The sequence below is a fragment of the Trichosurus vulpecula genome, chromosome 2 (genome assembly GCF_011100635.1).
Source record: "Trichosurus vulpecula isolate mTriVul1 chromosome 2, mTriVul1.pri, whole genome shotgun sequence".
NCBI classification, from domain to species: Eukaryota; Metazoa; Chordata; class Mammalia; order Diprotodontia; family Phalangeridae; genus Trichosurus; species Trichosurus vulpecula.
Window position 1 is genome coordinate 414711261 of NC_050574.1, and position 12845 is coordinate 414724105.

The 12845-nt window shown below is 38.5% G+C and overlaps 1 protein-coding gene across 2 annotated transcripts in view; it reads right to left on the reverse strand.

Annotated features, from left to right (window-relative positions):
- Positions 1-12845, reverse strand: part of ARHGAP6 (Rho GTPase activating protein 6) — a 330900-nt gene that overhangs the window by 30069 nt on the left and 287986 nt on the right. For both annotated transcript variants that reach the window (XM_036743443.1, XM_036743444.1), the window contains exons 8-9: positions 11820-11968; positions 2565-2744 (exon numbers count right to left, since the gene is read on the reverse strand). In XM_036743443.1, coding sequence (XP_036599338.1) covers positions 2565-2744; positions 11820-11968 — 329 coding nt within the window. The remainder of the gene's footprint in view (positions 1-2564; positions 2745-11819; positions 11969-12845) is intronic.

The following is a 12845-nucleotide window of genomic DNA, read 5'->3' on the forward strand; positions in this document are numbered from 1 at the left end:
GTACAGGTCCACCTCCCATAGTAATATTCATTCTTTCATTGTTAATCAGTCAGAATGGATTGCCACTCTCAGGAACACCCACTGTTCCAAGGGCATATAAACTGTGAGCCCATCCCTATGATTCTTCTTTGACATTTGAGGGTGTCACTGATCCATTTTATTCGCAATATGCTAGTATTATTAATAAAATGATTAATTACCCAGAAACTCTTGAGCTCTTGAAACTCTTTTGAACTTTTTAAACATCACGAATTGGTGATAATGTCAAAGGGAAGGCCCTAACACTAAGTAGGACTGGGAAAGACTTTTTACAGAAGTGAGGATTTTAGCTGAGACTCGAAGAAAACCAGGGAAGCCAGGAGGCAGAGGTAAGGAGGGAGAAAGATCCTGGCATGGGAGACAGTCGGTGAAAATGTTGGGAGATGGAATGTCTTGTGTGAAGAACGGCAAGGAAGCCACAGTCACTAGAGCAAGGCCATGCTCTGGGCTCAGTAATGTTAGATGTGTGTCCTGTAAGTTTAGTCCACGGGGGCCTAGGAAAGATACTGAGTCAATGCGTTTTCCTTTCTTAAATATGTATGTATCTGGATAGTTAGGTAGTATTGAATTATATAAATTCAATTTAAAGAAGCTATTTTTGGATGGACATGTGGTTACATTAATCTAGAAAATTCTCCAAAGTCCATATACATTTTGGTCCTGTGATTTATGAAGAGCCTTTGTACCTCAAGGAAATTGAGGTATGTGTTATTTTTAATTCATTTTACTTACAGTATTTTATTGGTCATGATGAAAAATACCAGTAACTGGCACACAGGTAACTAGAAATTCAAAGACCAAACTAGCAAAAGTGATTAACAGTCTGAAGTAAGTAGACACAAATATCTTCAAGAGCCAAGGTAATACACACGTCAAAAAACACACATGAAGAAAATAAAGATTATATTCTTTGACATTAGTAGCATTGTTCAATCAGAATTCAACCCAATCAGTTGTACTAATTATGCAGAAATCCTTGAATGTCTTAGATCGATCGACCAACAAATAAACATTTATTAGGCACCCACTATGCAGACCCTCATCATTTCATGCCCTGACTGTTTCAATAGTCTGGTAGTGAGGAGTCCTGGACGATACCTAGGTTTTGAGCCTGAGGGACTGGGAGGTTGCCCTCTTAGAAAGTCTGAGCAACACAAAAGGAGTGAATTCAGAATCAGAGTGGCAATCTCAGCATTGGGGAAGGAGTATCTAGTTCAGCCTAAATCTGAAAAAGGTTCCCATTCAACAAACATAAGTGGTCATCCAGCCTTGGCTCAGAGACCTCCAGGGAAGGGGAATCCCCACCCTCTGAAGCAGTCTCTTCTGTTTTTGGAAAGCTCTTATTATTAGTATGTTTTCCCTCTTACATCAAAGCCATCCACATAGCATGGCACCACTGAGCCCGCGGCGTGGCCATGCTCTAGGGACTGTGGCTTCCTTGCTGTTCCTCACACAAGACATTCCATCTCCCAACATTTTCATTGACTGTCTCCCACACCAGGATCTTTCTCCTTCCTTACCTCTGCCTCTTGGCTTCCCCAGTTTTCTTCACATCTCAGCCAAAATCCACATAGCATACACAATAGGTATTTAATATATGCTTATTGAAAGAATGAGCAAGAAACACACTCCGAAATGTATTGCTCCTACTTCTGCTTTCTGGGGCCATCTAGAAAAATGACCACAGGATTATAGATCGAGAGGATCTCAAAGCCATGTAGTCCAAAGCGCTCATTTTTCGGATGAAGCAACCCAGGGACTTGCCTAAAGTATCACGGTAGTAATCAACAGAGCTGGGATTCTAACACAGGTTCTCTGACTCCAGAGCCAATGCTCTTTCTGTGTCTGTCTCCCATGACAGTCCTTTTTCTCCATGAGTTTTTACTATACTTTCTGTGAAAAAATGTTTTGGAACAAAAACAGTATTATACAATTGAATCACCAGCTTTGAATGCAAATGACTTTTGACTATTAAAAAATTAAATCTCTACTTAGAGGATAAAGGTTTGCTACAACTGAATATTCAAAAGAATGTGCTATAGACTGACAGAAGTTCCAAAAACATTTTAAGCAACTGCAGGACAGCTCCCTGAAGCTCTTTGGGGACCGTGTGCATTGGATGAAAAAGGTCTGGCATGTTTGTGGAAGAGCAAAGTCATTTACTTTATTACCATACCTTGAGCAACTATTGGAGCATCTAGGTGGCTCAGTGGATAGAGTGCCCAGACTGGAGTCAGGAAGATTCATCTTCCTGAGTTCAAATCCAACCTCAGACACTTACTAGCTGTGTGACCCTGGGCAAGTCACTTGACCCTGTTTGCCTCAGTTTCCTCCTCTGTAAAATGAGCTGGAGAAGGAAATGGAAAACCACTCTAGCATCTTTGTCAAGAAAACCCCAAATGGGGTGAGACTCGAGTGAAATGACTCAACAACAACATCCCTATTCAGAAGGAAGCTCATCTTCATCTTCCAGGTGGGCTTTTGATTTTCTTGAGGCAAGATAGCATGCCAACAAAGTTACCTACCATGAAAAGAGCTTCATAACTCTCAATCATCTTTTGTACCACGGCAATGACAGCTGTGCTCTCCTCTGCTCGGGCTGAACTCTGGACTGAGAACTCTTTGTCCGAAGACTTCTGCTTGTGTAGCAGGTTAGGTCCAAATATGGTGGCCAAGTTGAGTGACGTCATTTTGTTCCCAGTGACCTAGGGCAACAGCAATACACACAAGTTAGTTAACGGATTAGCTTTTCAGAGTCCTGAGCAGTTCCTCAATGATTACTACTCTTCCTTTTCTGTTAAGTTTTGCTCCCCCTTCATTGTCTACAAAATCAGTTGCATAAGCATCGTAGCATCATAGGGCTTAGCACATTGCCTGGTACATAGTAGACACTTAATAAATCTTTATTGAATGATTCTTCATGGGGCACAGATGCAGAGTGGGGATGGGGTCTTAGAGTTCTAGTCCAACAGTCACATCCCCATTTTTCAGATGAAGCAACTGAGGGCCAAGAGGTTAAGTGAATTGCTTGAGGTTATATAGGGAGTAAGCAAGACAAGATTTGAAGCCAGATTCTCTGACTTCAAAGTCAGCATTCTTTCCACTGTTCCATGCTGCCTGCTAAGTACCATTATTTTCCATTTCTTTGTAACATCTTCCAAGCAAAATTCATCAAAATAGGAATTAAGAGAATACATAAATTTCCATTTTTTTCTGTTGCCAATTCTGATAATGTCCAGTAAGTAATGTGTCATACCACTATCTAGCCTGTAGTTAAGAAAACCTGACTTTACTATTCTTCATATTTGTTATTCTAATGGAGTGCATACTATACTGGCCTAGATAAGTTGGAAACCCCAGAACCCTTCCCTGATTGCTGACTCTGTCATTTACTGATGGGTACTACCCTTCATTCCTGGAATGAACTCCATTTGTCCTTGCAATCCAAAGAAACCTTGGATTAGGTTCAAAATGTCAAACTCAATGGTACTCCAGAAAATTGAACTGAGCCTTATCCTTGCCCTGCAAACTACTGGGCTGGCATCTGGCCTGGCACTTCCAGGATAGTGCTCCAGCTGGTTTATTTTTAGAAAGCAAGGCTGTTTTCAGGTGAATGGACCAAAGCCAAGTTCAAGTAGTCTGTTGGGTAAGCAGTGGGGACTGCAAGGAAAATCATGCTTACACAGTTGTTCCATTCCTCCTAACCACCATGCCCCTCTTCTCTTTTTGTATTCTTTCCTTAAAATGTGTCAAGTGCAGTAGCATTTTTACTACTTGAAATTTATGGGTTATGGAGAAAACAACCAAATTCCAATGAATGATCAAATCACAATATATACTTTCAAGGCTTTTTGAATATTATGTTTAAAAGTATCATTAGAAATTCCTCATTTCATAGCTTCTTAAAAGGATTTAAAAAAATAATTTACAAAATAAGAATAGTCATACAATAAATATAAGTTCCCTCATATGCATGTTCTTTTGCTATAATGGAAGTAGGAAATATTCTCAGTAAAACCTCAAAAAATCCAGCTGTTGATCACTATATTATGGGTGTTATAGTTTGGCACTATTTTTTGTTTGTTTGTTTTAGAAAAGCTGGGACCATAAAGTTGTTCAAAGCCTGTAATTATCATTGAATCCCAAGTCTAATCCTCTATATTTTTTAGCCTGTGGCCAAAAAAAAAAAGCTATGTTCATCAGAAGCTTGACAGTTGCATGGTTAATTTGGATAATTCAGATCACAAGAAAGATTACACAATTCTGAATTACCTAATTCACTACCTATGTTGAAGACACAGAGAAACAGTATAGTATAATGGATAGAGGGCTGGCCTTGGAGCTAGGAAGACCTGGTTTCAAATCGTGCCTTGAACCTGGGTAAGTCATTTAAACACAGCCATCCAGGCAACTCATTAAGAGCCTAAGTTACACTTTGTTGATTTGCATCAGCAGAGGGAGGTCCACACTGATGAAATCCAAGATCAAAAGTCCAGAAACTGCAAAGACAACCAGTGTTGCAGTGTTTTACAGCTTTCAAAAAGTTTTTTTTTTCTTTATATGCCTCTAATATGGGCAATAGAAGGAGCACTGACTTTGGAATCAAAGAACTGAGTTCAAGCTGTGACTCTTATACTTTCTAGCCATGTGATGCTGGGTAAGTCCCTTTGCCTCACTGACTCCTTTTCTATAAATTGGAGATAACACATTTGTACTATCTGCCCTCATGGAGTACTAAGGAAAGTAGATTTCAAAATGTTAAAGCACTATGGAAATGTGAGTTCATCATCACGACCATTTAATATATATAATATATATATATATGTACACATACATACACACACACATACACACACATTTTATATTCTATTTATTATATTAGTTTTTGTTGACTAATCATGTCCAAGTCTTTGTGACCCCATTTGGAATTTTCTTGGTAAAGATACTGGAGTGGCTTGCCATTTCTTTCTCCAACTCATTTTACAGATGAGGAAAATGAGGCAAGCAGGGTTTACTGACTTGCCCACAGTCACCTAGCTAGTAAGTGTATGAGGCCAGATTTGAACTCAGGAAGATGAGTCTTTCTGATTCCAGGCTGGACACTCAACTCACTGTGTCACCTAGCTGCCCATTATTATATATATATTTTATTTTTTTATTTTTATATATTTTTATTTTTATATATTTTGTATTTTATATATATTTTTACCAATGAGGAAACTGAAGCTCAGAAATGCAAATTACGTGCCTACTGCCTATAAGTCACAAAATTGGGAGTCCAATCCTGGTCTTCCAGATCCAAGTTTGACATTCTTTCCAATGTACTACTGAAGATAATTTCCAGAGCTGCTTTTCACTATGAATACTTTATCAATGGGATAGACAAATGGGGAGGGTGGGGGGATTATTCTACACTTTGTTTCTAGAGTGCTACTAGCAGGGGATACACCTGGTGACACAAAATTATGTCTACAAATACCTCAAGGTTTATTTTTACAACGGAAAGAATTAGAAAGGTAAGAAGGCACTGTAGGTGAGAGAAAGTGGGGCTCTTGTAGAGAGAACTGCCATATTGGTAGCTGGTTTCTTACTTACAACCTATTTATAGATTTCCAACCCAATGGTTCCATATTCTTTGGTATCTCCCTCTTCCCCAGAAGGTAATAATTTCAATGAGATCTCACCCCTTGGTTCTTTGGTTCCAGGATCAAATATCTATCCAATAAAATTGCTTTTGTTAGGGGATAGTTGTCAGGACAGATCACTATTCTATCTATTAAGTTCCAGAGCTTCACCAGCAGGGCAACAAAATTATGGATCCTAAATATTTCAATGTGTATTTTTATATTAGAAACAATTAGAAAGGCAAGAAGTCACTGCAAGTGACCAGAGAGCGTTATTATGGGAAAGACCTGAAATGTACACATGCTATTCATTTGAGGAAATGATGCCACTTGTGATACATCTTTGTGTTCTCATGAGTTACACATTGACTTTTAGAGGTAGAGAAGACTTGAGGTTTTTGGTCAGCACCTTCAGGTTTTGAAAATGATGACACCAAGGCACTAGATACTAGAGATTAGAGAGATTAGCTGATTCATTTAGTGGGAGAGCTAGAACATGTAAGCAGGTATCTGGAGAACAATCTGGAACTCTGCCCAAAGGGTTATCCAATTGTCCATATCCTTTGACCCAGCAATACCACTACTAGATCTGTACCCCAAAGAGATCCAAGGAAAAGGAGGAGGACCTATATATACACAAATGTTTAAAGTGGCTCTTTTTGTGGTGGCAAAAAATTGATAATGCAGGAGATACTTATCAATTGGGAAATGGATGAACAAATTGTAGTGTATGATTGTGAGGGAATAATATTATGCTATAAGAAATGCCTGGGGGGGTAGTTTCTGAAAATATGTTAAAACCTATATGAACTGATGCAAACTAAAATCAGAAGAACCAGGAGATCACCGTGCACAGCAACAGCAATGTTGTAATGGTGATCAACTGTGAAAGACCTGGCTACTCTGATCAATACAATAATATAAGACAATTCCAAAAGACTAAATACCACCTATCCCCAGAGAGAGAACTGATGAATACTGAGGGCAAACTGAAGTATAATTTTCTCACTTTCTTCAAGTTTTTTTTTCTTTTTTGGTGATATGGCTAATATGGAAATGTTTTAAGTGATTTCACATGTATAATTGGTATCATCTTGTTTGCTTTCTCAGTAGCTAGGGGAGGGTGGGAGGGAGGGAGAGAATCTGGAACTCAAAATTTAAAAAGAAAAAATGTTAAAAAATAAATGAATAATACATTTTTAAAAAGAATAGAAATGCTTGTAGGTTACTCAAAATTCTCACACCAGCCCCCACCTCCCTCTCTCTCTGTCTTTGTCTCTCTCTTTCTCTTTCTCTCTGTCTTTCCCTGTCTCTGTTTCTCTTTGTCTCTCTACATATGTATGTGTGTGAGTGTGTGTATATCATGTAATATATGTTATATATAAATATATATACTTTCTTTTCATGGAGAAGTTGAGAGATAGCATGGCATAGTGGAGAGAATGATGGCCTTGGGAGTCAGAAGAATGAGGTTCAAATGCTACCTCAAATACTTGCTACTTATTTGATCATAAGCCAATTTCTGGGCCTCAGTTTCCTAATCTATAAAATAGGAATAAAAATACCCCTAAAGTCCATATCAAAGGGTTGTTAGGCATTTTATCATGATTATTTTAATAGGAATACCAAAAAAGTAGTAGCAGATTCAGGTGTTAGTCTAGCTTTCCCAGATGACTTTCTATTACTTTAGAATTAACATGGCTTCCTCTCTCTCCTACGTTATTTGCAAAATGTCAAGTAGTTGAATAATGGATCCAATGAGACAGGATTCTTCTTTCCCAACTCATATGGAATAAAGCAAAACTTCCACTTATATCTATAGCTCAAAGGCCAAACATCTAGTCACATCGCATCAGAGGGGTCAAAAACAGTGTGATCTGAACCAGGTTAAAATGTCATTTGGAAATATTTAACAAAATAGATAAAAATATGACAGAACATAGAAAACGTTAATGTGTGGTTTTCTAGGTCAATGTATGGCTCACAGGGATCCTTGTATCCAGTTTAGTGGCCTCTGTTTCTATTTGAATTTGATACCACTGTGTTATATAACTATTTAATAATTACTATGACTGCATCAAGGCAAATGCAAGCTAAAATGGCTATATTATATTACTAAGTCTTAAGGCATAGAAGTTTACCTAGCAGGCCATTAGATTGTAAGCTTCTTGAGGGCAGGGACTGTCTTTTTGCCTCTCTTGGTAACTCCGCTGCTTATCACAGCACCTGGCACTAGTAGGTGCTTAATAAATGCTTATTGACGATTGATTGACTATAGCAAATGCAGAAGAACCACTCAATAACATCAGTATTGAGGACAGGATATAATACACAGCAGCAGATTCACTTTTCTTTTGAAAAATCAGCACATGGGGCAGCTAGAGTAGAGCACCAGCCCTGGAGTCAGGAGGACCTGAGTTCAAATCCGACCTCGGACACTTGACACACTTACTAGCTGTGTGACCCCAGGCAAGTCACTTAACCCTGTTTGCCTCAGTTTCCTCATCTGTAAAATGAGCTGGAGAAGGAAATGGCAAACCACTATAGTATCTTTTCCAAGAAAACCCCAAATGGAGTCAGTCACAAAAAGTTGGACATGAATGAAACTACTGAAGAGCAACAACAATTTTGTATGTACCTTTTAAAATTTACACATTGTCTCTCCCATTAGAATATTAGCTGCTTGAAGGCAGGGACCTTATTGTTCCTTTTCTTTATGATCTTAGCATTTAGCCCTTAATAAATTCTTGTTAACTGAATGATTAATCTTGGGTAATAAGGACTAATCTTGTGGAGAGATGGAGAAGCTAGCTAGAAGCTAGAAGCAAACTAGGGCTTCTAACTTTAAAGCTTCTAACTTTTTTCTTTTCAAATAGTATTTTTATTTTTTTCCCCAATTACATACAAAGGCAATTTTTTAAACATTCATGTAAGAAAAGTTTTTTGAATTCCAAATTTTCTCCCTCCCCATCTCCCCCCTCCATAATAAGGTAAGAATTTTAAATAGGTTATATATGTGCAATTATGTAAAACATATTTCCATATTAGTAATGTTGTAAAAGAAAAAAAAACAAAGAAAAAACATGAAAAAAGATGAAGAAAGTGAAGATAGTATGCTTTAATCTGCATTCAGAGTCCATCAGTTCTTTCTCTGGAAATGGATGGTATTTTCCAATATAGGTCCTTTGAAATTGTCTTGGACCATTGTTTTGCTGAGAAGAGCTAAGATACTCATAGTTGATCATCACATAGTGTTGTTAAAGCTTCTAACTTTAAGGCTTAAAAATGCCTGAAGACTTTTGGGACACTCAATAGATGTGAAGAAATAGAGAGCTGCAATAAACAAAGCTATTTTTCAGTGAAAAGAACTAGTTATTCCTTCCACATCGGGGGGGAGGTTCCCAGGGGCACAGGCACCCCCGTGGTCTGGAATAGCCTCTTAAAATCTTTTGGCCCAGGCAGAGCCAAAGATGGCGGCAGGAAAGCAGGGACTTGCTTAGCCTCCCCCTCCAAATCCCTCCAAACACCTGTAAAAAACTAAAATATTAAATAGAATATATACAGAAAAAAAATCTTTTGGCTCTCCCTTCACAGTAGAGAAGTCTGAATTACTGTGGTATTAAAAGATTAAATATGTTGATATTACACAATACTATACATGTATTTTATTCATTTCTGAGTTTCTAAACTTTTTTCATGTCATCTGCTGGCTTTTGTGTGTTGTCTATGTTTTCCACAAAATCCCCAAATTCCCATTTAATTTGTTAAACCTACTCAATATTGAAACCACGATGGGGAAAGTCATGATGTGGAAGGGATAATTGTATATTAAATGTGGCCTTCCATTGTCCTCTCCAGGTCTGAGGGTGGATTTCGTGGCATTGTGGGGAGGAGCTGTTACTTTGTATTCAGAAAGGACTCTGCATACAGCAAGTGCATATGCACTGCTTGTTATTTTTACAGATTAGGGATCTGAAATGCAGAGAGACAGTAAGAGCTCAGGCTAGCCAGGCTATCTAGTTTGCAACAAAGCACAGACCCAAACCCAACAGCTCCTGACCCTACCTTGAGTATTCTTTCTCATACACCATGCTGAAGAAGACTTCTAACGTTGTTTCTCCTTCTAACTAGACTTAGACCTCCCAGCACCAGAATCCTCTGGCCAAAATCAGGAAGCTCTAAAAATGCAGTTGCTGACATAGGAGTACCGATACACAGATACTATGAAGTGCCCTCAAGAGGCATGTGGTGGATAGAGCACTAAATCGGCACAGACTTGGGAAACCACGAGTTCAAATCTGACCTTAGACATTTCCTAGCTGTGTGACCCTGGGCCAAATCACTTAATCTTTATCTGCCTCAGTTTCCGCAAATGTAAAATGAGAAACAAAATGAGAGAATATTTGTAAATTGCCTGGCATGTAGCGGTGTTTAATGTTTTTTTTTTCCTTCAAGTGCGCAGCAGTACACCAGACAGCATGCAGTGGGGAGACTGGCCTAGACATATGAGGTGTGTAAATACTCAGAATGATGAGAAATTCACCGAATAGGAAGGGAGTATAACTTCTTGCACTCTCATACTACACATTCTCCACCACGGTAAGGCATAGAGTCACCCAAGTGCAACTTTTAAACTCTGGGTCAGTCACACAGAAGGAAAATCTTCCTCAATGTACAGAGTAAAAGAGTTTTCAAACAGGCTTCTAACCCAGAGGACACTATTCTAAAGAACAGGTCTGGCCAGGTAAACCTCCCATTACCTCCAGGATCAAACATAAAATCCTGTGACTGGCCTTTGTAATCCTCTTTGGGGGATTTGGCTGAAGTTCTGTTTTGGCTTCTCATAACCCAGCCAGGTTAATTTTCCAGTCTTCTTACACCTTACTCCCTTCCAAATCCTCTGCCATACAGTGACACTGGTCTTCTTGTTCCTTGAACATGACACTCTGTCTTCTGACTCTGGGCATTTTCACTGCCAATACCCCATCCCTGGAATTTAGGGCCTCCTCACTTCGTCTTCCTGGCTTCCTTCAAGTCTCAGATAAGAACAATATTGTTGTAAGAATAACTTTGAGTGAATAAATCATTTTGACTCATAAATACCCAACTTAACTACAAAGGACATATGAAGGAAGACGCTGTCTGCCTCCAGGGAAAGAACTAATAAATAGAAGCATGTATAGAATGGTTTTACATATATGTGTGTGTGTGTATATATATGTATATATGTATGTATATATATATAGTGGGTATGTGTATGTATATGTATACACATACATTTGTGTCTAATGGTAGCCATCTCTAGGGTGGGAGGGGGAAGGAAAAAAATGGAAAAAATAAGAAAGGTACATGATGACTTTATTATATATCTAAAAGGAATAGCAAGTTATACATACTAGATTTGCAGTTTCACGTGCAATCATCATTTTAAATTATACTCTTTTATGGAAATGCTTGCTTTATTCCATAAATTAAAAATTAAATAAATAAAAATTTAAAAAGTCTCAGCTGGAGTCCCATCTTCTGTAAAAATGCCTTTCCCAATCCTCTTTAATCTCTTTGCCTTCCCTCTGACACTACTCTCAATTTATCCTCTACATATCTTGTTTATAGTACATAGTTATTTGTAAGTGGTCTCCTCCATTAGACTGTGAGCTCCTTGAGAACAAGGACTGTTTTTTTTTCCTTTCTTTGTATCTCCAGCACTCAGTACTGTCACTAGTACATGGTAGATCTTTAATAAATTCTTGTTAAATGACTCGTTGATTTTGAATTTTCCAAAGGAATAGGAAGCAAACATTCCAAAGGAAGCATAACATTGTTTGCATGGTCCAGTGGAAAGATCATTGACTGGCTCTGGATTCAGAAGACCGGCTATTACTACTTGTATGACCTTGGGCATGTCACAACTTCCCTGAATTTCAGGTTCCTCATCTGTAAAGTGAGGGATCTAGTTGGACTATGTGGCCTTTGAGGTCTCCTTTACTTCTAGAGTTGTGATCTCATGAGATGAATGACATATTTTATGGCCCAGGGAATGAACTAAAAGGTAGTCACCTCCCCCAGGTGAATTTCCATATCATTTTTTCCCATACTCTTCAAATATGCACATGAATTAGTTAAACCTCTCCCAGAGCCTGAATTGTATCCATATACCTCTTGTCCATCTTTGTCGACATTGTCTTCCGCGTGTCCGGCCACTGTGGAGAGGAACTGCAACAATCTGTGGAGTGTGTCACAATTGCAGGGAGGTAGAAGGTAGATGAGAAGCTGTAAGGTGCTCAGCTGCTCCTCAGGATCTAACACTAAGGCAAAGAAAAAAGCAAGCTAATTCTCAAAAGCAGCAAACATTTATTAGGCACCTGTTACATGCCAGGCACTAGTAGAAGTGCTCAGGATGAATTAAAAAATTCCTACCTTCTCGGAGTTTAAATTTTAATGGCAAAATTGCATATAAAAATGTGTACAACACAAATAAGAAGTTAAATACAAACAACACGTTGTTAAACGTAAGATAGTTTGTAAAGAAGGATATTGGCTATTGGGGGAGTTAGAAAGGCTTTGTGTAGAATAGGGATCCTTAACTTTTTTGTGTCATGGACCCCTTCGGCAGTCAAGCAAAGCCTATTGACCTCTTCTCAGAATAATCTTTTTAAATGCATAAATTAAAATGTATAGGATTACAAAGTAAACCAATTACAATAAAATAATTATCAAAATACTTAAGATGGAAAATTCATTGATCCTAGTAACCTAGGGTCTTAACTAGTAACCTAGTCTTAACAGACTCCCTGTATAACATGAAGTTTAAGCTGCTTCTTCAAGAAAGAGAAGGACTCTGTGAGGTAGAGGTAAAAAGGGAGTGAATTCCAGGTGTGAGGAACAGGTAGGGCAAAGACAGGGAGGTGGGAAATGGAGCTCTGTGTGTAAGAAACAAAGAAGGAGAGTTTGGCTGAATCAGAGAGTACAAGTGGGAGAGTGATGCCCATGAGTCTGGAGGGATAGATTGGGCTTTAAAAGCTAAACACAGGATTCCATATTTGATTCAAGAGACAACAGGAAGTCACTGGAATTGAGTAGAGGAATGACACGGTTAGAACTGTGCTTATAAGAAAATTACTTTGCCAAAAGTGTGTATTAGAGACTGGAGTGGAGAGAAAATTGAGACAGGGAGACCAAAAC